Below are 27340 nucleotides of genomic sequence, written 5' to 3'. Positions count from 1 at the left end.
TGCCATTTGTTTAGTATTTCTTAACAAAAACTAACATTCCTATATGCTGCCTGAAAAGTATGTCCAAAGAACTGGCCACCAACATAGTAATCACACACGTCTCCTGCCTTCTGACCATGTGGAATTAGTGGGTCCAGTTTGCAGAAATTTCTAGTGGCCTGTGACTTATTTAGTTCTTTATCTGTTTTATCTTCTCCATGGATTCCCTCACATATATTTCTCTAGTCACAGGTCATTTAGTCATCCTATTTGGTACCCCAGCATTCACCTGTTCCTAATTATTGCACCGGTTCTTACGGTGTACTAGTAGAACTCTGCTGAAGGTCACCTGTGTGCAGTTCACAGAGCTGCCTAATGCAGTCTGTAGGCCCAGAGGATCCACCTTTCCTGCCATCCCTCACACAACGCAACAGTAGAAAGGCAGTTTCACCATCAGCATAGAAAGGGGTACCGGTAAACCGTCCGCACAGTCAGTGGTTCCCAAACTTTTTCGAATCACGGCACTCTAGAGTGTCAGCATTCTTTCCATGGCACCCCGAGCCCCAAAGTTTCATTTTGAAAATCTCTGCAAAAATGAATAAATGAAGTAAATTGCGCTACATGTCATCCTTAGTCTCAGTTATGTGGTGGTGGACAGTGCTACGCTTCTGTTTGTCCACATATTTTATGATAGGCAAAACCAGTGCTGGTTGCTGCCAATCACATTGATCACATGTATTTTGATTTGGTAATGGACCACCATCCCGTGGACACCCCTGCTAGTGCTACGGAACCCAGTTTAGGAACCACTGATCTATACTACTGGTTCTCGCTTGCCCCACTCATCAATTTTGATTAAATATTGCCTCCATCACTGTATATGTTCTTTTCTTGTCCAGGTAGCACAGCTCCATCCTCACACCAACTGCAGATAATATATAAATGGCTACAAAAATATAGCCCACCACATATTCTCTTTCTGTAAATCTAGACTAACATGTGCCACATTAATTCTAAATATACAACTTACTCCTTGTGTAGCTCAAATCATTCCACCCTATGGCTGGTATCTAATTAGCCTGGGTAAATTACCACTGCTAATTACCTCGCCCGGGGCTATCCAATTAGCCCCGATGCCGGCACTTATCGGGGATTTTGTTTCACCTGCCCAAATCCGTGATAAGAAGGCATTTTTCTGCCTATCGCGGCAGTGAAAATACATAGGTCCGCGGCTTTTCGCAGATCCTATGTGTTTTCATGAGAAAAACAGAACATTTTCTGACATTAAAAACAGAGTTTAATTGGATACCATGAAAAAAAAAAAATTGTCAAAAAAAGACCCGAAAAGCGTCTTTTTTAATTTTTTGTCTGAAAATTTTTAGCTGATAATGGAGACACATTAAAGAATTCCACCAAAATCATCTGCTGGTGCCAAACTGACCAGGATAAATAGGCACAAATTGTTGGGGATGGGTACGGGATGCTGGCGCTCTGGATTCCGAATGTCAAAATCCTTATGCCGGCCACCCTAGAGGTTTAGGATACCGACACTGTCGGTAGGTATCCTACCCCTCCCTCTCCCTACTATAACTCTTTCTCCCCGGTGCCAGGACCTAACCTCCCCCCCTAGAACCTAACCCTCCCCCCCTAGTGCCTAACCCTAATCCTCCCCCAACCCCGCTACTTGCCTTCGGGATTCCGGCACCGGTATTCTAAGCGCCGGCATCCCCTGTGCCGGTATCCCCATTGTAGCTTTTATTGTATAGTATATTATATTAAATGTACTCTGTGTTCGATAATGGAACTACTGTGGATACTGTTAGTGTCTATTAGAGAAAAAAAAAATTCCTTTTTTCTTGCTTATCAGTGTAATAATACTTTATTAAATATCGTCTTATTTATTTTCTTTTATTTTTTTTTTTAACAGGAGGATTTGAAGCTGGGAGTGCGCCAGCAGTTCATGATGTCCCGATTTCCCTAAATTTTGTAAATGAAGATAAAATAAACATTAAAAGTCAAAGTATATATACAAAAAGAAGACCTGTACCATTTGTAGAACAGGAATTGTCCTCCTGTGAAGAAGCAAATCTCACACACTCTGACATGTATACACCCACAGATCATACACAGTATACATCTACTCATATTAAGGAGGAATCCATATTATGTGTTGGAGGAACCCTCACACACACTGACATGTATACACCCATAGATTTTACACAGTATACACCTACTCATATTAAGGAGGAATCAGTCTCATGTGATGGAGGAACTCTCACACACACTGACATGTATACACCCACAGATCATACACAGTATACACCTACTCATAGTAAGGAGGAATCAGTATCATGTGATGGAGGATACCTCACACACACTGACATGTATACACCCACAGATCATACACAGTATACATCTACTCATATTAAGGAGGAATCAGTCTCATGTGATGGAGGAACCATCACACACACTGACGTGTATACACCCATAGATTTTACACAGTATACACCTACTCATAGTAAGGAGGAATCAGTATCATGTGATGGAGGAGACCTCACACACACTGACATGTATACACCCACAGATCATACACAGTATACATCTACTCATAGTAAGGAGGAATCAGTCTCATGTGATGGAGGAACCCTCACACACAGTGACATGTATACACCCACAGATCATACACCTACTCATAGTAAGGAGGAATCAGTCTCATGTGATCAAGGTAACCTCACACACACCGACTTGTGTACAACCACAGATCATACACAGCAGACATCTGATATTAAAAAAGGAACTCTCAGACACAGGGACATATGTACACATGCAGATTACACAGAGACTCAGTGTTCATTGTCCAATACTGAGACTTGTTGTACAGAAGACGCTGATTTACTCACAACAACAGTTTCAGATAGGTTGTACAACTGCTATGAGTGCCAAGAAATGTTTACAAGTCAAGATGATCTCACCAAACACCAAACATTCCACAAAAGGAAAAAGATAAGCTATTCTCAACGCGGGAAACCCTTTTCGTTCAAAGCAAGCCTTGATGCTCACCACAAAATACACACGGGAGAGAATAAACACACTTGTCCTGACTGTGGCAAACAATTAGCATCTAAACCAGAGCTGGATTTCCACCAGACGACGCACACAGACACAAAGACCTGCTCTTGTCCGGAATGTGGCAAAATCTTCACTAAAAAATGCAATCTCATGGTCCATCAAAGGACCCACAGAGGAGAGAAGCCATTTTCTTGCCCGGAATGTAAGCAATGCTTCTCTGTTAAATCAACCCTCGTTCGACATCGAAGGGTTCACACAGGAGAGAAACCGTTTTCCTGTCCTGAGTGTGGTAAAAGATTTCGACAGAGTCAGCCGCTCGTGAACCATCGGAGAATTCACACAGGGGAGAAACCATTCTCTTGTCCGGAGTGTGGCAAATGTTTCAGTAGCAACCAGTACCTGGCCCTGCATCAGAAAAGCCACACAGGCGAGAAACCCTATTCTTGTCCCGAGTGCGGGAAATGTTTTTGTAAGAAACTGACTCTTGTGATCCATCGGAGAATTCACACAGGAGAGAAACCGTTTTCTTGCTCTGACTGTGGAAAGTGTTTTACATGGAGTTCTGCTCTGGCTGTTCATCAAAGAACCCACACAGCAGAGAGACCGTATATTTGTTCTGAGTGTGGGAAACACTATAAAACCAAGAAAACCCTAGGTAGCCACATGAAGAGCCACATAGGAGAGAAGATAGATACTTTATCTGTATGACAAACTCAGAATTTTGTTACCGGTATAATTGGCAAGAATTTGTGTAAAATTAAAATACAAGAAAATAAACTGATATTTTAGTGCAACTCTTTATTTTTTTTTTAATCTGTAGTGGTTCAGGCAGGTACATTCAGTCTTGTGTTTCATTTGGTTAGTTTTAAATTTGCTGTGACTGCTCCAGACATACTACTATGTTTTAATTCACCTATCTTTAAAAAACACCCTCATTACCTAGAAGACTGCAAGTCAGTGATTTTGAATTATCTGTATATCTTATTTCAGGGGTTTCCAAACTCTGTGTTCAAGACACCGTAACAGTCCAGGTTTTAAAGATTTAGGTAACAATTTCTACACTTCATGACTATTCTGCACACATATAATAGTAACACCCTAGGTATTGTATGTGTTGTGCTGAGATCACTTTCCATATGGTCCAGCAATAGGATACTGACCACAGAATGCTCGTAGAAAATAAAGCATATACATTCCTAGCATACTTGAATACCTTTTATCGCTTAAGATTATTTTTTAGAGCATATAGGCTAAACTACAGGGTGGTTCAGGTGTGCACCAGACATGTACACACCCACATATACACAGTATATAACTACTCATAGTAAGGAGGAATCAGCCTCATGTGATGGAGGAGACATCACACACACTGACATGTACACACCCACATATCATACACAGTATACATCTACTCATAGTAAGGAGGAATCAGTCTCATGTGATGGAGGAGACATCACACACAGTGTCATGTATACACCCACATATCATACACAGTATACATCTACTCATAGTAAGGAGGAATCAGTCTCATGTGATGGAGGAATCCTCACACACACTGACATGTATACACCCACATATCATACACAGTATACATCTACTCATAGTAAGGAGGAATCAGTCTCATGTGATGGAGGAACCCTTACACACACTGTCATGTATACACCCACAGATCATACACAGTATACATCTACTCATAGTAAGGAGGAATCAGCCTCATGTGATGGAGGAGACCTCATACACACTGACATGTACACACCCACATATCATACACAGTATACATCTACTCATAGTAAGGAGGAATCAGTCTCATGCGATGGAGGAGACATCACACACAGTGTCATGTATACACCCACATATCATACACAGTATACATCTACTCATAGTAAGGAGGAATCAGCCTCATGTGATGGAGGAGACATCACACACACTGACATGTACACACCCACATATCATACACAGTATACATCTACTCATAGTAAGGAGGAATCAGTCTCATGTGATGGAGGAGACATCACACACAGTGTCATGTATACACCCACATATCATAGTAAGGAGGAATCAGTCTCATGTGATGGAGGAGACATCACACACAGTGTCATGTATACACCCACATATCATACACAGTATACACCTACTCATAGTAAGGAGCAATCAGTCTCATGTGATGGAGGAACCCTGACACACACTGACATGTATACACCCACATATCATACACAGTATACACCTACTCATAGTAAGGAGGAATCAGTCTCATCTGCAAAGAGGAAATATCACACACACTGACAAGCTATTACACAGTATACATCTATCCATAGTAAGGAGGAATTACTCTTATGTGACAAAGAAGAAACTATCACAGATATTGACATATATGGGTCTACAGAACATTCTTGTACCCATTCTCCATCTTCTCATAGTGAAAAACCTTGCAGCACAGACAGGGGATGCACACTTCTCACTGGATTATACAGGATATGAAAATCCATGTAATGTGTCACCCAACCATGCAGAGCTCAGGAGGTACATTTACCTGCTTTCAGTGTCAGATGTTTTTTCCCAGCAGTTCATCTTTTCGTAAACATCAAAAAGGCAGAATACACCAATTGCATGTTCTGACACTGAGACACGCTTCAGTGGAGAGAATCCAGTTTCCTGCTCTGTCTGTGATAAATGTTTTATAGATAACTTGGATCTAGTTAAACATCTGAAAATCCTTACAGGAGAGAAGCCCCATACCTGCTGTAGCTGTGGTAAAAGTTACAAACAGAAGACAGTGCTCCTAACACATAAGTGAAGCCACACAGGAGAGAACAAGTTTTTCATGCTCCATGTGGGAAATATTTTACCAAGAAGTCAAATCTGATGACACATTAGCTAACTCACACAGCAGAGAAGCCATTTCCATGCTCTGCTTGTGGGAAACGCTTTAACAAAAAGTCCAGAAGCGAAATCACACTGGGGAGAAGCAATTTTCCTGCTCAATATGTGGTAAAAGTTACAGACAGAAGTCGGCACTAATAACGCATTAGTGGATCCATAGAGGGGAGATGCCGTATCCTTGCTGAGTAGTGGGAAGTGTTTTACCAGCAAAGCGTGTCTACAGTACACCAGAAAATTCACAGTGGAGATGAACCGTATTCCTACACAGAGTGTGGGAGGTGTGCCTTGCACAGCTCGAGTCTTGTCGTACATCAGAGAATTCACACAGGAGAGAAACCATATTCCTCGGAATACGAGAAATCTTTTATCATCGAATCTTGATAAACACCAGAGGATTCACACAAGAGAGAAACACTATTCCTGACCTGCATGTGGTTTTATCTGTAAGTCAGATCTTGGTAAACATATGCAAATTCACACTGCAGAAATGGTCTGGAGTGAAGCATGGTGAAAGCCAGGGAGGTTGCGATAATCCAGTCCTGAGATGACCACTGAGTGGATGAGGGTCTTTGTTGCCTCCAGCGTGAGAGAGTTTGTGATCCTATAGACATTACATAGGTTCAAGAGGGAAGACTGAGAGACTGCGGAGTCTAGGATAATTCCAAGACAGCGTACTTTTGGGATAGAGAGATGGTGATGTTATAAATAGATAGTGATTAAGAAAATGCTGGGCCAACCAGAAGGAAACTGCAGGGAGACATCTGAAAACATGAGTGAGAAAAGAGGGCTAGAGGGGAGGTAGGTCTGAGTATCATCTGCAAATGATATTGGAGGCCAAAATAGCTGACCCAGGGTGGGATGTATCAAAATACAAATTATGGCAAAAACTCCAACAACTACTGCAACACATGTGGATCTCCACGTGTATTGAAGAGGGTCCATAGCAGATATTGGCTTTGGACCTACGGAACAGTAGTCCCCATAGGTTCTGTGGGGCTGCCATGTGCCCGTATGCAGCATGCTCCGGGAAGCTTATAAGCTTCTTTTCACTATAAGACTCCCAGTCGTAAACCCGTAAGTCTTATCAATGCGACACCTCTTATCAGAGGATGTAGTAGGTAATACCGCCAGCCGCTTGGCCGGCGGTTCAAATCCCGACAGCAGAAGGCCGACAGAGGTGAAGATCCCGATTGCTGGATAAGGTAAGTATACTAACCCTATTCTACCCCCTAACCCTCCCTTAGGGGTGCCTGACCCTAATCCCCCCTCTACGTGCCTAAACCTAACCCCCCCATCCCCGCAGCCTAAACCTAAGTCTCCCGGGGGGTGCCTAACCTTAACCTCCCCCTGGGAGTGCCTAACCCTAACCCCCCCTTCCCCTAGCCTAACCCTCCCAGGGGGCTGCCTAACCCTAAGTCCCTCCGGGAGCCCTCACGCTTAACCCGCCCCCCCCCCCCGCGGCCAGGGCCCGGCTTATCTTTGTTCGGTCTCCCGGTATAGGTCTAATGACAGCCGTCGGGATTTTGACGCCTGTCATTAGTACTTTGAGGGGATTAAATAGTCGGGAATCCAGCAGTCGGCATTTAGACCGTCGGCTTCCTGACTACATCCCGTCCCTGAAGGTAAGTATTTCTGCATATCTGTGATCAAAATACTGGTATGCAGGTGAATAGTGGCAGGATTTATTGGATTTTTTTTTTAATTGACATATCCAGCCCCCAGAAAAAAAGTATGAAGGGCAAACAGAAGTGGGTCAACCACAGAACCTTGGGGGACACCAACATGTATCTGAACAGGTGGAGAGATGGAGTCATGGAAAGTGACAGAGTAAGACTAGTTGGAGAGGTAGGAGGACAGCCAGGAGAGGGTAGTGTCACATAGACCAAAGGAGTGAAGGATTTTCAGGAGGAGAGGATGGTTCACAGTGTCAAAGGCAGCAGAGAGGTCAAAGAGAATGAGTAGATATTGCTGGCACTTCAGTTTGGCAGCAAGACGATTACTGACTAATGTGAGGGCTGTTTCCATAGAGTGGAAAGCGTGGATACCAGACTGAAGTGGGTCTAGAAGGGATTGGAAGGAAAGGAAGGTGGTAAAGTGGCAGGAGACAATCCGCTTGAGGAGCTTGGAATCAAAGGGGAGGAGAGAAATGGGGCTGTAATTAGAGCGTCAGGGACAAGGGTGGGGGTTTTAAGGATGAGAGAGACAATGCTTGAATGCAAAGGGGAAGGTGTCTGATGAGAGGGAAAGGCTCAAACGGTGATTAAGATGTGAACAGGCAGAGGGGAAAAAGGAGCAGAGGAGATGGGAGGGTATGGGACAGGAGGAGGAGGGGACCAGATGAGGGCCATAACTTCATCTCCAGAGACTGGAGAGAAGGAAAAGCAGGAAGGGGGGTGGAGAAGTTGGAGGAGATGCAGCTGGATGGGGAGAAATGGGGTGTGAGGGTGGGGCTGTAGGGAGGTAATATCTTGATCAATGGATTTGATTTTAGATGGGAAATGAGTGACCAAGCCCATAGCAAATTGAGATGAGCGAGGCAAGAAACTTGTAAGTATTTGATACATATCTAGAAGTGGAGGACATATGAAGTTTCATTGTGTCTGTATATATGGGTTTTACTTACATTCAAAGGAGCATTCCCACATATACGTTTTTTTTTCTTTAAATTGTAAGGCAAGTATTCTCTGCAGGGAAAGCATGTCATGTGATGGCAGAAGGGGAGGAGGGGGGTAATGTTATAGTGAACAAAAGAGCTCAGAAGGTTGTTTTGTAGCCTCTCTGCTCACTATATTATGTGCCATGTGACTTGCTATAGTAGCCACATATCACGGGGAAATCAATCGTTAATCACAGTTTGAAGAAATAAACCAAGATGACAAAAGGTCATTATAAAGCTGCTCCTCATAGTGATTTTTGTGTAATAAATGTTTCATGTGAATTCTACTTTAACTTTTTAAGTAAAATATTGATGCAAGTCATGCAGTGTTTCCATATACACTTGATAGTGAAACAGAAAGATTGATTTGTGTCTGTCCATCCATCAATATAACAAATGTCACCTATACACAGTGGGGTCGTTTTGATTCTGAAATAAAATGACACAACAATGAAGCTTGTCAGTAACTAGGATGCTGTGACATCAATGTAAGCCAGTCCCAGGCACAGGATCATAGTGCATTGATTTGCTGCATTCTCAGGAGTACTTGAACAAGGGTTTACAAGATCAGACTCTACTAGTTCAGTACAGAAATGACTGCAGCCTTCCATGTCAAATGCCATTATGAAAATAGAATGACAAGTATTGTGACTGACAGGCAATGGGGTAGGGGCAGAAAAGGGTGAATACTTCTACTGTATAAACTGTTCCCATCATGTCTGTCTCTGCACTAGCTGGACAGGACACTCAAGTAACCAGGGTCGTATCTATAATGGGTGCAGGGTGTGCGGGGCACATGGGCCCCTGGGTCCAGGGGGGCCCCGCACCGTACCGCACACCCTGCACCCATAGTATTACCTACCTCTCCGGAGTCCACGTCGGCGCGGGCGCTGTAAAAACGACTGCAAAATGGCCGCTGCGGCCATTTTCCAGTCGTCTGCGCATGCGCATGCGCAGTGCAGGGAATGTGGCCGCCACGGCCATTTTCCCGGTGACCAGCGCATACTCTATAGACTCTGGCCGCACTCTAGTGCCCAGAGTCTATAACTCCGGCGCTGGCAGCGCACAGCTCAATTCGCTGCCTGCCGCCGGACAGAGAGGACGGGGCCCGTGTCGGAGCCCCCTCCTCTCTAGAAACGCCCCTGCATGTAACCCTGTGCGCCTTCTGCAATAAGTTACTGCAGAGCTGACACAGGCGGACGGTGTCTGGACCTGCTTCACCAGGTAAAATAGGCAAAGCGGGTCCGGGCAGGCTGTTAGCTGCCACATCAAGTTGCATTATCAGACGTTAGTGCATCCCTATGGTTGCGCAGAATGTCGGTTGGAACATGGCCAGCGGTGCTAGTGCAATGGTGAAAATAGGCGCAGTTGCCCGCGAAACTCACCCGTATTTGGCTAGCCCACTGATATTCCTTCTCTCTATGTCCAATTTGTTATGCAAACGCCAATGGTAATCAGCGACACATGCGCAGTACGGAAAACATCGTCCAACTGCACCATCACCACTGCGTCCACCGCTGAATGATGCCCACTGTCTACCACCATCCCCCCTACTTAATGACTTATACTGAGACTACAACCTCTGTAATCATTTTTTTTTTTTGTTAGTTATCCTGCGTCTATTCTACATAGCAACTGAAGATATCATTGCAGATTACTGATTTTGCTACTAAGGTAGTAATACTGTTAGTGCTGCCTCATATTCAAACGGGATGCAGTCAATATCCCAGCCACGGAGATTCCGGGACTCAGAATGACAGCAGCGGAATCCTGAAACCTGTCAGAATCCTTGGTGCCAGCATCCAGACCACCAGAATCCCGAAGGTAAGTTGATGGGTTAGGGGGAGGGTTAGGGTTAGACACTAGGGGGAGAGTTAGGATCAGGCACTAAGGGGGGATGGTTAGATTTAGGGTGTGGGAGGGAAGGTTAGGTTTAGGCACTGTGGGGGAAGTTAGGTTCAGGTACCGGGGAGGGAGGATCAGGTTACATACCGGTTTGTGTCGGTGTCCTAACTGTCGGGATTCTAAGCGACGGCATCCCGTACCCATCCAATTCAAACACATTGATGGTCCATAATATATGCTTGCCATTTGTGTTCTCCTATCTCCCTAATCAATGTCTACGGTACATCATCTCATGCACGTATCCAAGATTTTGCTCATGCAGCCCCCCTTCACTGGAATGAGCTCCCTCGCTCGATTAGGCTCTCCCCGACCTTGCAGAGCTTCAAACGTGCACTGAAAACCCACCTGTTCACCAAAGCATACCCTTCCACCACATAACCATGTTACCAGATCTCTGTCCCTCCTGCCTCAGCCATCTCTACCTCGCCTACTTCCTGCAGTTCTATGACAGCCTTCACCTTCCCAGCTGTATTGTGTATGGAGAATTGTGTTGCTAATTGTTACTTGTGCTCTGTTTATAAGTTGGTTACTGTATTGTAATGTAATGTTCTGTGTACCCTTTACTGTATGTACGGCGCTGCGGATCTCTTGTGGCGCCCTATAAATAAAATGTAATAATAATAATATTTAGTTTCTTGGTTTTTGTGCTTGTCTCAACTGGTAAATTGAGAGTAAAACCCCTCTTCATTACTAAGCCAGCCCATGAGTCTCACAGAGTGGCAGATTGAGAGCATACTGATATTAAGCCGAGGACCTGATTCAGAGATTGTTCTTAGGAGCTGATTCAGACCTGCTCGCTAGGATGCGTTCGCTCGTAGCTGGCCGATATTTTCAATCTGCGCATGCGTATGCATCGCAATGAGTGTGCGCAAACCACTGCGAAAGATCGGGAAGCGTTCGCTCGCTGCGCATAGACAGCCCAGTAGAGTGAGTGACAGGAAAAGCCGTTTGTGGGTGGTAACAGGGGCTGGCCACTGGAAACAGGGGAGTGGAGGTGCGAACGCAGGTGTGCCTGAGCGTCTCAGTACCGTTACAGAGGCGTGCATAATTAACAGGCAGCGTCATAGTACACGTCACTTGGTTGTATTTCACACTGAAGTGATCGCGGCAAGGTATAGTCAACCTCAAGCGCTGCAATCGCATCCGATGGTGCTCGATGTACCAATGGTTTCATGCACTTCCAGGAGATGACGTGCACAAGTGGGCATCTTATGAATGGCTGGTGGGCGTCTCCATACACTAAGTGATCGCACGCCAAGACATAGTGGGCGTGCTTATGCTTTGCCGTGCGATCACCTGCTTTGCTGGGCGTGCGCAGGATTTGCATACGCTGGGTGCGAGCGAACGCATCTAGCGAGCGGGCCTGAATAGCTTCTTATTGCGAAAACGCACGCAAAGAGCGATAATAGGCAAAGTGCGCATACGCTGAACAGAAAAAAGTCCTACTGCGCATTCACAAAGAAAACCATACGATGTCTCACGGACTTCATTGCGAACACTAAAGCCATTGCACGTTCAGGAAAAGAGTATAGCGAAAAGTGAGACCGGTGTGAATATGGTAAATTTGTGATGCAGGGCGTGACAAGGGTGTTCCCATCTCAAATAGTGCAGCTTTACACACCATAAATGCAACTTCTTTATTGCATCTGAGGCATGTCACTGCAGTAGCTCAGGGGTCATACAGATCATGATACTAGTGATGACCGCAGGATTAGAATCATCGATCATCGTGCTACTGCTGCTGACAGCCCCACATGCAGGCGTATGTACTCTTTATGCTGTTAATAGGCAATTAGGTAAAAAAAAAAAAATGTTTTACCTAAAATTATTATTATATCATCAATATATCAGACTACCGATGATCGGAAGATAGCACATTTGATTTCCTCTGAGCAGCAACCATGTATACACTGGGGATCTAAGGGGTGGTTCATTCACATTTCCTGGTCCATTCTGCAGGCGTCGGGTGGGGGGCCCTGCCTGATCAGCAGTAATTGGCAGCAAGGCAGACACTGTGGGAGGGTGCAGGGATGAAAATGTAGCTGGGAGGTCCCTCCGCTACTTGAAGATTATCACCTGGCAGTCGTCTCCTGTGCATTTCTGACAGATCGCATTGTTAGCGACTATGGGCCATATTCAATTAGAAGCAAAAAGCCGATTGCGACTTTTCGCCAGTCGGAAACTTATCTCCGTATTCAATTACACATACTTTTCGCGTACGTGGAAAGTCAATGCAATGTAATAGGCGAAAAAGAATCGCTTCTGAATAGCATTTTTATTATTTTGGGGTGCAAAGGTGGGGAAACCACTCTGAACCCTGGGACAGCCCCCCAAAGGATAACTGCATCAAAAAAATCCCTTAAAAAAAATGTGAAGAACACCCCAAAAAAGTACTTTGAATTTGGGGGCGAAAATTGACAAAGTGGGGGTACGAACATAAAAACTAGTGAAATAAACTTATTTGGGGTCTGCAAGTATAGGTGAGGTGTTTTTTTTTTTAATGCAGGTGCTTGTGACAGGTGTGTTTTTTACGTTTATTAAAACTTCACTTGAGAGACTTTAAACCATGCTTGCACCCATTTTCAAGTACCCCAAATTTGACAGGACTACTTATTTTCTCAAAAAATACTGCTTAATGCCATTCTTCACCATTTGTGCAAAGACGTTAATTAGAAGCTATTGACTCAATTTAACTACCCCAAATGGCTTTATTAGGGCTATTCAGGGACATCTAGATTGAACCCCAATGTTAGTGCATCTTTTCGGGGGTGTCAGGCTGATTTCCCCAATTCTGACAACACTTTCCGCCTGTTTCACATTCGCCGGGTCGCATTTTCGCATCTTTTGGAATTGAATACGGCGAATAGCGGGGGCGGGCACGATAAGTTTCCGCGGGCAAAAGACGCGATGTCAGCAAAACTTTTCTGCGGGTGTGACACTAATTTAATACCGCCCTATGTCAGTTAACGCACAGCCAAACAATGCGACCATGTCAGGTAATTGGCAGGGCCGTATCAGGGCACAATTGCGCTCTTTGCCGGCTCCGCACCCTGAGCGCACGGTCATGCGCATGACATCATGACGTCGTGCAGAAGGATCGTGACCAGCAGCTCAGGTAAGTGCAGCGCTGACCTGCCTTCCTCAGGCAAAACATGGCTAGCATTAAACATGCCACAAGTGGCTATGAATTACCCCACATTTTTTAAATATGTAATATGTAACGTATACAGCAATAGCAAAAAGGTGCAAGCTTTCCACAAGTTTCATACTGTTAGTTTAGGTCAGTGATTTTCAACCTGTTTCAACTCGCAGCATACTGAACAAGATTTTAAAATTGCCAAGGCACACAGTTTTTTTTTTTTATTAAATGTTATATATAATAACAAATATCAACAGGTTTTTCTGAAATATACAAGTATTTGTTACTCTGAAGAATATCACCCAGCATGTGGTAATGACATAGAACATGTGCCTGTACAGAGATGCCGTTTTCACCACTTTTCTGACAAGCAATCCAACAACCAAAATAGGATTTTTTTCAGATAAAATCATCCAGGATCATATAGCACAGGTGTTATCTTATCTAATAGAAGAACTATAAGGCAGATAATACAGCCCATTGGCACATTTATGCAATAACACTAGTGATTATCAACACAAGTACAGGAGAGATGAAGAACAGTGTTTCCTACCAGGGCCCTAACTAGGGTGGAGCGGCCGGTGAAAACCGCACAGAGCACAACAGTCCTGAGGGTGGAACACTTCAATCCCTCCGCCTGAGCCGGGCGCCCGCTGCCTACAGTGCAATGCACGTGTTACAAATCACGGTCACAACTTGTTTCCCTCCAGTAATATTCCTTCATCTGCCAGTGTTTCTCCTGGAGTCCTTCCGTCGGTTGCTAGGCGATCCGGACACCGCAGGATATCACATGTGAACCACAACACAGTGTAATTGGATCCTTTCCTTATTTGTACTCGCTGGTCTATTGCCGCCTCGCCGACTATAGCGTTTCCTTTTAGATTCCTCGGCTCTGTGGATGGTCTGTGTTGTTGTGTCCTATTTCTTATGGACTTCCATTTACCAGCTCCCAAGCTGCACTGGCTCCCTAGCCACACCGGCTCTCAAAGCCGCATCTCCGGCTCTCTAGCCGCACCATCGGCTCTCCAGCCACACCAGCCTTTAAAGCCGCATATCCGGCACTCAATCGCACCATCGGCTCTCCAGCCACGCTGGCTCTCCAAGCCGCATCACCGGCTCTCAAGCTGCACCATCGGCTCTCCAGCCACACCCGCTCTTAAAGCCGCATCACCGAGCCGGCTCTTCAAGTCGCACCAACAGCTCTAAAAGCCGCACCACTGGCTCTGAAGCCACACCGGCTCTCAAAGCCGCATCACTGGCTCAAAAAAGCCACATCTCTGGCTCTTAAGCCGCATCACAGGCTCTCAAGCCGCACCACCGGCTTGCAACCCACACCAGCTCTCAAAGCTCTAATCCATACACTCATTATTTCCCGCATTGACTATTGCAATAGTCTCCTTACTGGTCTTCCCAAAAACAGGCTATCGCCATTACAATCCATTATGAATGCAGCTGCGAGGCTTACCTTCCTTGCCAAACATTCATCGTCTGCTGCCCCGCTCTGTCAGTCCCTCCATTGGTTGCCGGTTTTCTACCGTATTCAATACAAAATACTTTTACTTACACATAAGGCCATTAACCAAACCACGCCAACATACATCTCCTCACTTATCTCAAAATATCTCCAAACCCGACCTCTGCGCTCAGCACAAGATCTGCGTCTCTTATCCCCACGCATTAGTTGCTCCCATTCACGGTTACAGGACTTTCTTTAAGGCTGCACCCACTCTATGGCATGCCTTACCACGCACAATAAGACATACCTCTAGTCACCAATCCTTCAAGCGTTCCCTGAAAACTTACCTCTACAGGTAAGCTTATCAGATTCCAGAACCGCCTACATAACCTTCATAACTTTCATGTCTAATTACATCCCCTTTCACAGTCGTCACATAACCTCACACATTGTCTTTCTTTCACATCCTCCTGACATTTGTCCAACATTCCTGTGTGACTGGATCATGCAGCCCACCAAGAAACTCTGCATTCTTGTAATATATAGCACCTATCCTTGTGTATCAATGCCTATTTCCCTATTGATTATAAGCTTGCAAGCAGGGCCTTCCTACCTATATATCTGTCTGTTATTACCCAGTTTTGTTATATTAATGTATCCAATTGTAAAGCGCAACATAATATGCTGTGCTATATAAGAAACTGTTAATAAATAAAATAAAGCCGCTTCACCTGGTCACGAAGACGCATCTCCAGCTCTTAAGCTGCACCACCACCTCTCTAGCAGCACCATCGGCTCTCAAGTCGCACCATCAGTACTCAAACCACACCGGCTCTAACAGCCACATTACCTGCTCACAAAGTCGCACCTCTGGCTCTTAAGCCGCACCTCCGGCACTCAAGCCACACCATCGCACGACTGACACTTTTTGACACACCATCAGCTACCAAGTTGCATCCTAATCACACAATTTCCCATCAAGCACCTACTAATTTCCAAGAAACTCTGGTCTTCCTAGGCGTCTGTGTAAACCACTACCACTCTGAGTCCAGGCGGCCACCTAAGTACCGGTGAACCCAGTTCTACGGGAACAACGGGTGGTTGTTATTGGCGGAAGACCTTGTAGCTTGAGTTCTAGCGGGTTTACATGAGTGTGTCTAGGAAACCATAACACCGCAGTGCCTAGCTCTGTAAAGGACAGCAGCCACAGCCTCCCCCTTCATGTAACTCTGCCTCCCGAGTCCTGGCAACTTCAATACCTGCATCCATTGGGACAGGAGATACATCATGATGTCTCTCCACCCAAGGCTCCCACAATTCATATGGTGAGGTCTGTGTGAGGAGCTGTTGGGTGGGTCAGGCAGGGAGTGGTGCACTGCGCAGTAAGTTGCGTGACGCTGTGTGGTTGACTGTGTCCTGTCACTGTGACTGTCCAGCAGAACCAGCCAGGTGGGGGGAGCATGGCCTGGCAGCTAAAGGAGCAGGACGCGCCATTACCGAGCTCCCGTTCTGTTGGTCCCTGCCGGTGCAGTTGACAGACGTAGCGGGCAACGGCAGCCACTGCTCACCTTTCAAGACCTTTGAGTCCCACCAGCAAGTGAGGGGTCAAGCTGCAGAGCCAGGGAGTGACTCCTATCTCTCCTGCGGATTGCGCCCTTCCCTTCCTCCTTTAGGCGGGGACTCGATTTCCACAGTGTTCCGGCGGAGGCTTCTGTGGGGGGTCCCAAGGGCCGTGACTATGCCACCAGAGGTGGCCTTGAGTCCTCCGGTCACCACCCATCCTCATAGAGGTGCCCGCCCATGCTGAAACCCCTGTCAACTGTTTGTGACAAGCTAAGCTGTGAAGTGAGGTCTCCTGCTGCGGCCATTTTCTGTGGTTCTTAAATAAAGATATTTACCAGATCATTAGGCTACTGCAACACCTCTTGAACCCCATGGCCCCCTGACCGATACTTACTGTTTTCCTATCATCATGTTCTGATTAAACTCAGAGGGTAACTATGTGACTTCGCCTAACCAAATGGCTTGCAGTGTCCTGATGTACTATTAATGCCAGACCACCGGGAGTCACCGCCTGATGGGCCATTAATACTGTGATGTATGTGTAACCTGACGACACCAATTTTGACCTCTGCTATCTTCTGCTAATTTTCTTTTCTTTCACTGCTTTATGGTCAAGAAAAAAAAAAACTCTCAAAAAGGCAACACACCTCTTCCAAAAGAGTACCTGCACCAGGCAGACATGCGGCCATTCCTGCTACCCACCCCAGCCAGGCCTCTCAGCTTCTAGTCCTTCCTCCTTCCCTCCAGATTCCCCAATAACAACATCTGTCGAGGACCCAGCCCATCCTTCCTCTGAAAGAGACAGAGATCTTCAAGAAATTGTTTCCTTTATGAAAACTTTACCCACGAAAAAAGATCTACAAGATACTATCCGTCGAGAACTGGCCACCGTCCGACGAGATATTTCACAGCTATCGGACCATAAGTCCTCCCTTGAGGAACGTAAAGACTCGACAGATATATTTATGACCTCTCTGAAGGACATAATTTCTGCTCAAACAAAACAAATTTATTCAATGCAATTGAGGATGGCAGACCTCGATAATAGAGGAAGGAGAAATTACATACGGGTTAGGGGTCTCCCTGAAGACGTGCCCCAAACAGGCCTGGTGGATGCCCTCACCAATGTTAGGATCTGAGTTTGTTGTGGACCCAGGGTAGTAACAGGAGCAGACACCTGAACAGGCTTAAAGTGAAAATTGTTTTTTTTAATGGGTGAACTTGAATACATGTACACTGATAATATAAAGTCCAGAATATAGATGGGGAGGTGATGACTTGAAACTGAAGTGAAGCAAGAGTGGGTAATGTCCAGGTAGTGACAGAAATGATATAAAGTATTTGTAATCCAAATGGTTACTGCTAGGCTGCAGACAGGATATCAGGTTACAAATTGATACTGGTGTGATGAAATCCAGAGAGGTTATGGAGTAGTTGAATAACTGATGAGTAGCACTGAGATGATTCAGTGTAGAAACAGGATAGCTGCAGAGAGCTAGGTAACTGGAGGCAGTGTAGGGACAGGGTTAACTGCACACTCAGGTCTTTAGGCGGGGAGAGGGTTAATGGAAGGTGCAGGGTGGTTCCAGCAGGAGATTGGGAGCAGGCAGAGCAATGCAGGCTGCTTGGAAGCTGGGATCCAGCAAGAGCACAGGTGAGCATGGAACAGACAGGTCTCAGGAGCACAGGAACTCTCTCACAGCATACACTGTGAAACATGTTGCACTGGAAACTATGGGGAGCTCTGAACTCCCTTAAGTACTCAGTGCAGGATCGTGAATGGTCGGAGAGAGCATGCGACACGCCAGGATTGGAGCAACTAAGTCACATGACCAGAAGCAAGATGGCGGTGCCCATACCAGAATGGAATGGAAACACCATGAGGCTTACCCCAGCCAGAATGACACAGTGCCTGCGGAACACCTCGCACAGCCAACACCTGCCACCAGACACCAGCTCCTCTGCCAGAAGGACCACGCCACAGCGCCCTCACAGGTAATACCCGTCGTCCCCTATGCCGGGAAACCCTGGTCTGGACAACCAAAATATTCAACAACGTCCCAGGAAATTATCCCAATGATCTCATCACTTTTGACAGAGCTCATCGAGCACTTAAACCAAAAGGACTGCCTGCTGATCGCCCTCGTAATAACATTTGCCGTCTGCACTACTATTCGCAAAAAGAGAATATTATGCATAAGGTCCAACAGTCGGACGGGATTGAATTCAACGGTACGGAGATCCATATCTATCAGGATTTGTCTTGGCATACCCTCCAACAACGGAAGTCCCTCAAACCTGTAACAGATGAACTCCGCAAACGTCAACTGAAGTACAGGTGGGGCTTCCCCTTTAACCTGCAGGTCTCCTCTGCCGGGAAGTTGTACTCCCTGACCTCTCTCCTCATTCTGCTCCGGACTCGGCCTACCAAAGATTGAGATACCAAACTGGGAGTTCGATCTACGTGAGTAGCAGCTTCCCCAATTACCTGAATGTAATCCCCCCTGGCAGGAGGCCCGCAGCTCTAAGAAGAGATTCTGTGCCTCACCGACCTCTCCAAATGCAGACGTTACCTGACTAACTTTCTCCCCTCCAGAGGTTGGATTTCTCCCATGTCAGTTGTTGGTGAGATCTAATTTCTTCTTTTATTGCTTACGTATTGCTTGGTATATCTTCCAGTTTTGATCTCTTGTGTTACCTAGACTGAAGTGCTTTTTTTATATTTTGTTGCCTCTTACGAATTTGTAATATTTGTTGCGTTTAGGTTGTATGTGTCACACAATGTTTTTTCTTTAATGCTTTAATGAATATTTCTTAAAAATGAGCCTTTTTTGCGGTGACTCCCTCACCCCACACCCGCATCCGGCAATCATGCCTATTGGGATTCTGGTTCCACAGTGAACCAGTCTCCCCACAGCAGGTTTTGTATTGTTGTTACGGTTTTTCATTTCAATTTCTTGTTTTTCCCTTCTCTCCTCCTCATCCCTTTATTATTCCTTTTTTGTTTCCTCCATGACCATTATGGGAGCCGAAGCTTACCCAATTACCTTGTGGTCGCCATGACTCTCCCTGGTACACTCAAAATATTTTTGATTAATGCAAGGGGACTTAACATCCCAGAGAAAAGGTCAACTTTGCTTAGGTCCCTATGGGCTGATAGGGTTGACGTTACATTTGTTCAGGAGACGCACTTTAAAATATCTACGCGTAGCCCGTCCCTAACTAACAGACACTATCCCCTAGCCTTTTGTTCAGGGGCAAACGCAGGATTTTTAAGGGGGGGTTTCCATACATTACAGTATATATATATATATATATATATATATATATATATATAGGGCTATTTTTCTGGTACAATACACACACAAACACACATTTTGTTTTACTGTAGTAGATTGAATATGTATTGGGCTGGCACTGCCATTAGAGAACCTAGATGGTTACCTACTGTGCCTGAGTTTTTAAAACCCTTAGAGCACCCCTCAGACACGCGCACCACACACAACTCTGCATATAAACACTGCTGACATAATTTTATTAAAGATACGCCCCCCCCAACACAAATTGTTCCCACATAAGAAACAATCACATTTCCCCCCACATTAAAAAAAAACATTGCATTGTCCCCACAGAATGCAAAACAATACATCCCACATAAAAATAGAACCACACTGGCTATAAGATTTTATATTGGCACTACCTGTCCGTGGAAGAGAAAGGTGTTTCCTGCCCCTCAGCCGTGGAAGCAGGTACAGCGCCAGCCTATCATGGAGGACCTCTCACTGCGCAGCAGGGAGCACTGTGTGGGCATGACGGCGAAGCGGCAGGCGTGACCTATGATGTCACGCCGTCACATGTCCATTGGTCATGGCCCGGGCAGCGGCTGAGCCCAGCGCTGCCCGGACCCAAAGTAAGTTAGTTTACTGCGGGCACGGGATCTCTCCACCTCTTCTCCGGCGGCACACCTGGAAACCTCTAGATATGAGTAGGCAGATGCCGCGCTACTGACACAGCTGTCTCCTCATATCGGTCAGCTGCAGCGATGGATCGGCAAGCAGAGGGGGTTTCTAGGTACTCAGAAACCCCCCCTGCGTGCGCTAGTGTTGTTGTAATACCCCAGAAAGCAAATCTAAAGATGTATCTAGCAATATTGTTCTCTAAAAAACTACAGATCTCATACTCCTCTGTACATAAAATTGTCCCAGGTAGGATATTTCTTTTAAACTGTAAATTCTATAACCAGAACTACACCTGCAGTAATTTATGCCCCTAACCAGGATCAGGCCTTCTTTCTTCATTCCCATCTTTCACACTTTGATTCTCTTCTCATGAGAATTGTTGTGTTAGGAGGGGTCTGGGTGAAGTGGGCAGTGTTGGGGGTGGGGCCGGATGGGTTGCGTCATTAAGGCAAATGATGCATCATAAGTCCCAGCCCCCTACGCACGGACCCGCTGAACCCCGGGAATATGCTCCCCTTTCTGCCCACTTCGCTAGGAAGTAGGCGGAATGCGGGAGAAGTGCCTACACTTCCGGGGGTGTGGGGGGTTACCTGAAAAATCGTGAGCCATGTCACAGCTGCTTCAAACTGCGTTCACACCGCAGGCTGGACCTGGCAATATTGCCAGGTTGTCCCTTAGCCGGAGCTTGAAGATGACATCATATCCCAAGTGCGGGTGATCTGGCTCTACACTACTTTTAGCGCGACCTGGGTCGGATGACCCACGTTGCGCTTTCACACTGCCGCCTACCCAAGTCGGACACGGGACTAACCTTGCTCGTGACCCAGGTAGCGGACCTGTGATGCACGTCCCAAATAGACCTTTTCACACTGAGCCGGGACCCGGATTGTGCCGGCTTTCCCCAACAATAACACAAGCTATCCGCTAGGTGTAAAAGGGGTATAACAGACTGGCAAACTAGGCAGAAATATTGCGCACAAGGGGCATGGTTATTAATGAGCACATATTTGGCAAATGCTTAAACCTGATTGCAGCGGCAAAATATTATTCTGCTGGGTTCTGAGCCAGCAGTGTTTCTACGAATGTGCTGCTTTATGTTGCGCATGCATACAAAAAGAGCGCCTAGCTAGCACTGAGCTCTCTTTCCATTAGGAAGACCTGCTGCACCATCTGAAGATGCCTTTAGCTATGGAAGACAGGCTCCAAAAAAAGTAAAAAAAAAAAGGGCTTCATAACCCACCACACATCAACTGGCTATTTATTATGTCCGGCAAGTTGCTATGCAAACTCACAGCAAACTCGCTGCAGATTCCAGCTGGTTTAATCTCACTGGAAACGTGCAACCTATTACATTTACACCTTGGCATAATAAAATACAAGATCTGCAACTAGTACAGTTTGGTGGTGGTAAGGCTCCTTTCCCTCTCAGCAGCAGTCCTGATTTTTGGTGGCACACTGACTCATCCACAAGACCCATAGGGAATCAGGAACAAGAATAGCTCCTGTCTTTGTAGGCATTCTCTGTCGCCTTCAATCTTTATTGATCCAGCAGGAACATTAAGGCTGGGTACACACGTAAAGATTATCTGTCCAACCATCCAACTAGTTGATAGGTTGGAATGAAAATCTGGTAACGTATGGGAGTAACTGATGATCAGCAATTTGCTCCTAAATGCCAGAAAACAGATGAAAATGGACGTCAGACAAGTTTGTTAAATGTTTGATCTAAACAATTTGTTCAAACAGTTTTTGTCCATTTTCCGGTGTTTGGGAGCAAATTGCTGATTGTCATTTGTTTTCATACCTTACCAGATTTTCATGCCAACCAATCAACTAGTTGGACAGATAATCTTTACGTGTGTGTCCAGCTTCACTCTGAGCCAATCCTATATTCATTCTGCCAAGATCTCACACCCAAATCCTTCCTCTGGGAACTGACTTTTATCCAATTTCTAGTTCCCACGTTTCAGGGTGGCATTCCAACGATTGGTAGCTCTTACCTTCTGGATACTCGATCAGGATTCAGGCGCTGCTCATCATCCTGCATACGGTTCCGCAATGTCTGCAGATAACGGGTTCCTACAAAGAATCTCAACAAAGGAGCCTAATCACTGCAAAGGGATCCTCCCTGAATTAACTCATGCCTCCTGTAGGTTACCAAGCTCAGGGTTGACTGGCACTAGTGATTACTGGCCTACCCCCCCCTAGGTGCATAACTTGCTACCAGCAGTGGTAAAGATCAGCATTTAGTGCAGCTTTGTAGCAGGCTCTCCTTGCAACAGTCTTTGTTGCAACTAACGGTGGCTACAGTTCTTTTGGAGACATATTCTATGGCACATACATAGGGGAAGACTTATCAGAGCTTGGGGATAAAGTGGAGAGAGATTACGTACCAACTAATCAGCTCCTGTCATGTTACACTGTTACAGGCTGTTCATAATATCTATAGATACAAGGAAAACATGAGTTGGATTACCCAGAAGAGAAGGAGTCCCAGAAGGCTTAACCTTTACTTGAATATACTTCTCCTTGAACGTGTCGGCAAATGGAAAATAAAAAGTGGTAGAAAGTATCCTGACCACAGTTCACTTAATGTGGGAAATGGAGTACATTAACGGTAGAGAAAGTTTAATCCCTTATTTCGCCACAAATGCAGTGGGCATGGTCCAAATCACATGACTGTTCTTGCAACCATTTATATTTTTTGTGCACCACATTTTATTTACATCAATTTTTTCTAGTTTAAAAAGGGAGACCCTCTTTAAAAACAAAAATGTGCAAGAGACATTGTGTAAATTAAAAGTCTTACATGCAAGCTTTTTAATTAGCTCAAACCAATGCATTTTCTATTCATTGATCAATTCATCTTCCTTTACACTGGTCATGACAGAGAATAACACTTTGCCTCTGGTAATAAGAATTAGCAGGAACTAACAAAAAAAAGGAAAACTAGAAATTTTACAGTAAGGGAACAGAGAGCAAGGTGGAACGCACAACCAGGAAGTCAGGTGAAAAGCACCACCAGGAAGTCGAGTGGAACGCACATCCAGAAAGTGAGGTGGAACGCACAGCTAGGAAGTTCGGTGGAACGCACAACTAGGAAGTCGGGTGGAAGGTAATCAGAGGAAGTGTTTCAAGTCACCAATATCCGGTTTATGCACGAAGAGCCGAAGCGTTGCTGATATTATGCAGTTGGTGGTGGTGTACAACCAGGAGGTAATTACATTTATTGGGCTCTGCTGTGTCAGTGTTTTGTTATTTATCCCACATGATGCAGGTGGAGCAGACCCCGGTGTCCTGGGCTGGTGTCTCCAGTGTAAACCAGTCGCCGGCGTTCTACAGACTGTTCTTCTATGTGAGGCTAGGCTAGGACTAACCTGCAGCCCCAGAACATCATTCCATATTAATGTATGCACCCGAAGTCATATAAGCATTGCTCAGCCTGATGATGTCATTGTGTGACTCTATGACCGAAATACACTTTATTGTATTTAATGCAAGTGGGATGTACAGCAAGCATGACACTGACCAGCCTTCCCATGTGTGATTGTATAGGGTGTGTGCTGTGATTATTGTATTTAATCACTCTATAATTTACCTGATAGTGAATTGTTAAGCCCTAAATTACAGCACCACGAGCGGCGTGTCTATATGGCCATCTTTCACGTTGTTGGTGGGGATGGAAATCTTCCTTGTTACTAAATTGTATAGAGCAGTTGGTGCCAAAATGTATTTTATAACTGTGCCCAAGAGTTTCAGCATTTTTTCCATGGCACCACTAGGGCAGAAGTTTCTTATATAGAAAGTAAATTGTGCTGATCAGTCACCTTAGGCTCAGTTATGTGGTGGTTGCGTTTCTGTTTGTCCTCATATTTTATGATTGGCAGCCACCAGCTCTGGTTTTGCCTATCCCAGTGACCATTATTCATTTTATTTTGTCCTAGACCACCAACCTGTGGCACCCAATTTTTCTTTAACTGAAGCTTGCCACGTACAGATGTGTCCTCATATATTGACCTTCCGAGCGCCATGCGGTACGAGACACCCCGTGCTACTGAGACTCTCCAAGAAGAGTAGCGTGCCATATTATAATTCACATTTTGCCTCTAATACCACCTTTACACTAAAGTCCCAGGTCTGACTCGGTATTTGGAACATGGTTCCAATTCGGGACAGGCCCTGTTCCCCCACTGAGGTGCTTGGAGATGACATCATCTCCAGGCGCTGAGAAACCTGGAAGTCCCCACGCTGGGATCCAGGGTCGGACGACTCGGGGTACCTGTTTATACTGCAGGGTTGCACAGGTCGTTGCCGTGTTAAACCCTGCAAACTACCTGGGTTGGATTTCCTCTATTATACTTATCAGCAACAGGAATTGGTTTAACACTCATACGTAGATGATGCACAATGTAACTTGGCGTGAGGAGACGCCACGGCCACTCACATCGGAGCCCTTTTTTTCTTTACAAAGATTCGCACACAGATGTACAAATGGCGCAAACCCCAGTGGTCAGTGTATGCAAGTAATGCAGTTTTGTCTCTCCCAGTTTATTTGTGTAACTAAGACGTAAATATTGAGTGAAAAAGCCGTTTGTGCTGCTGAGTCGCACAGGAACTGGCGCGCCGAGAGGGTATATGTGGTGCAACTGAAGCCATATTAAAAAAAAAGGACATAGGTTGGAGCATTACTGAGGCTGGTTTCTGTCAGGAAACGGAAGAGTATAAATCCCCTTCAGTAGCCGTACCTGGAAGTGACATGAGTGAGGGCAGAAGTGGAGGTTTCTGCCCACACTTTCCACGAAAATTAGAAAGTTGGCCCCTTGTGGGCTCGCCACGCTGCAGGCAAGGTGGCTCGCTTCGCTCGCCACAAGAATATATTCCCCCTCTATGCCCACTTGGATGGTAGGGAATGACGATGGACACTGGCTGATGACGTCATCGTACAGAAATGGAAGGGGCTCTATCTCTTCCTGTCAGGAAACCTATTAGCAGACTTCTGAAGGCGGGCATGATATTTTTTTACCAAAATGCTAAAACTAGTGATCAGGATCACCACACGTGCTGCATTGACCTCAGACCTGCCTTGTAAGTTACCCTTATACAGTGCCTCTTAGAAACATATCACCTTGACAGTGATGGGACTTTTTCCTTGACTAAAATAAATTTGACAAACCAATGGCACTTCAGAAACTACAGCATATGTAATGATATGTATATGTCCATATAAGTTCTGCTTACGCTGAGATAAAGTCTTCTTATGCCCCTGTGGTGATATACTCACAAGATGCGTTGGTAAATATCGGCATGTAGAGTGTGATGGTGATGTACATCTGATGGGAATATCAACCGGCGGTAGAAGGGCCAGAAAGAACAGTGGGCCTTTGAATACATCACCCAGAAATTAATTTGCTGGAGAATACAGGATACATGACGGGGGGTATCCACTTAGCAATTTCTATGCGCGATTGAACGATAACGATATCGTTCAATCGTTCATAAATCATTTGCAAATCGTTTGCAAAAATGTTTAAAACGACCAGAGATGCGCGTGCCAGCTGGTCGTTTAGACATCTATCATCTTGCAAACATGCTGGTCAATTTGACGATATCGTCAGGTTCAGCATGTTTTCCGATGATTGATGAGCCTGCACTGAATGACTGCTCGTTCAGTGTAGGCTCATTACAGACTGACAAACGACTGCACGATTACAATGTCGTAATCGTACAGTCGTTTTCAGATCTTGTAGTGGATACCCCCCTTAACACAAAGCACTTATCAAGTTCATAATCTTTTATACGATGTATAATGCACTAGATCAGTGTTTTGTGGTTTTGTTTTGTTTTTTGTTATCCCATACACCGGTCTCTCTGATAGTCTCATCTTACCTTCTAGATGATGTTGGTGCACACTTTAAGCACTAAGAACACTGATAGTCAAAACAGATAAATAAACTCTGCATATAACATGGAGTATAATTGAGTCCATCCACCACGTCCGGGTGATTCCCATCAGATGGGTCCATAATATTACTAATACTAACAGTTCTACTCCATGGCATTTGCAGAGCTTATTATACCTGTTTTGGCTATCAATATTTTTAGTGCATAGAGTGTGTACCAGAATCATCTTTTTCATGCATGGCACTATAAGTCTCAGCATGGTAGCACCTGAAATTATTGTGTTACATCTTACCATCCTGGGGGGGGGGGGAGATGTATGAAGGAGCGATATGTGTAATTCGGTAACTGTGCTGCAGTTACTCCTTCCCTGTATGTAGTAATGCAGGAAAGTGATCAGAATGGCAGGGACACCCCTATCATTATCGCTGCACTGTACATGGATAGGCGGAGAAGTGGTGTTACACTGACCATTCTGACAGCTGCATCTGTCTTTGCCGCACGCACAGCACTGTCCCTGGCTGTCAGAATATGTAGCCGGGGGCTGTGTTTACAATAAACCAATAAAGTTTTTTATTTATTTTTTTATCATTAACGCAAAGGTGCCGCTGGGGATTTCTGATGTGCTGATTCGCTGCAAGCCCCAGTCAGATGCCGACAGAGGGAGATTGCGATTCGCCGGAGAGGTAAGATAACACTCTCCCTCTTCAGCAGAAGTATTTTTTTAATACATGCCGTCAGCAATTGGCCCGTCTTCCCCTCTATAACGGGCGAATCAGGGCCATGCAGTTACCGACTAAAAAGCACCAATTCATACACCCCCCCCCCCCTGGGAT

General features: G+C 45.4%; 1 protein-coding gene across 1 annotated transcript in view; it reads left to right on the top strand.

Moving 5' to 3' along the window:
• LOC148477812 (uncharacterized) overlaps positions 1-27340 on the top strand; it is a 60773-nt gene that overhangs the window by 15380 nt on the left and 18053 nt on the right. Inside the window, exons 5-6 of the mRNA XM_088456149.1 lie at positions 1907-3754; positions 17395-17589. Coding sequence (XP_088312275.1) covers positions 1907-3754; positions 17395-17589 — 2043 coding nt within the window. The remainder of the gene's footprint in view (positions 1-1906; positions 3755-17394; positions 17590-27340) is intronic.

This window comes from Taudactylus pleione, unplaced genomic scaffold (genome assembly GCF_031769625.1).
Source record: "Taudactylus pleione unplaced genomic scaffold, aTauple2 ptg000689l, whole genome shotgun sequence".
Classification (NCBI taxonomy): Eukaryota; Metazoa; Chordata; class Amphibia; order Anura; family Myobatrachidae; genus Taudactylus; species Taudactylus pleione.
The sequence above is the reverse complement of the archived record's forward strand: the minus strand, read 5'-3'. Positions and strand labels throughout refer to the sequence as shown.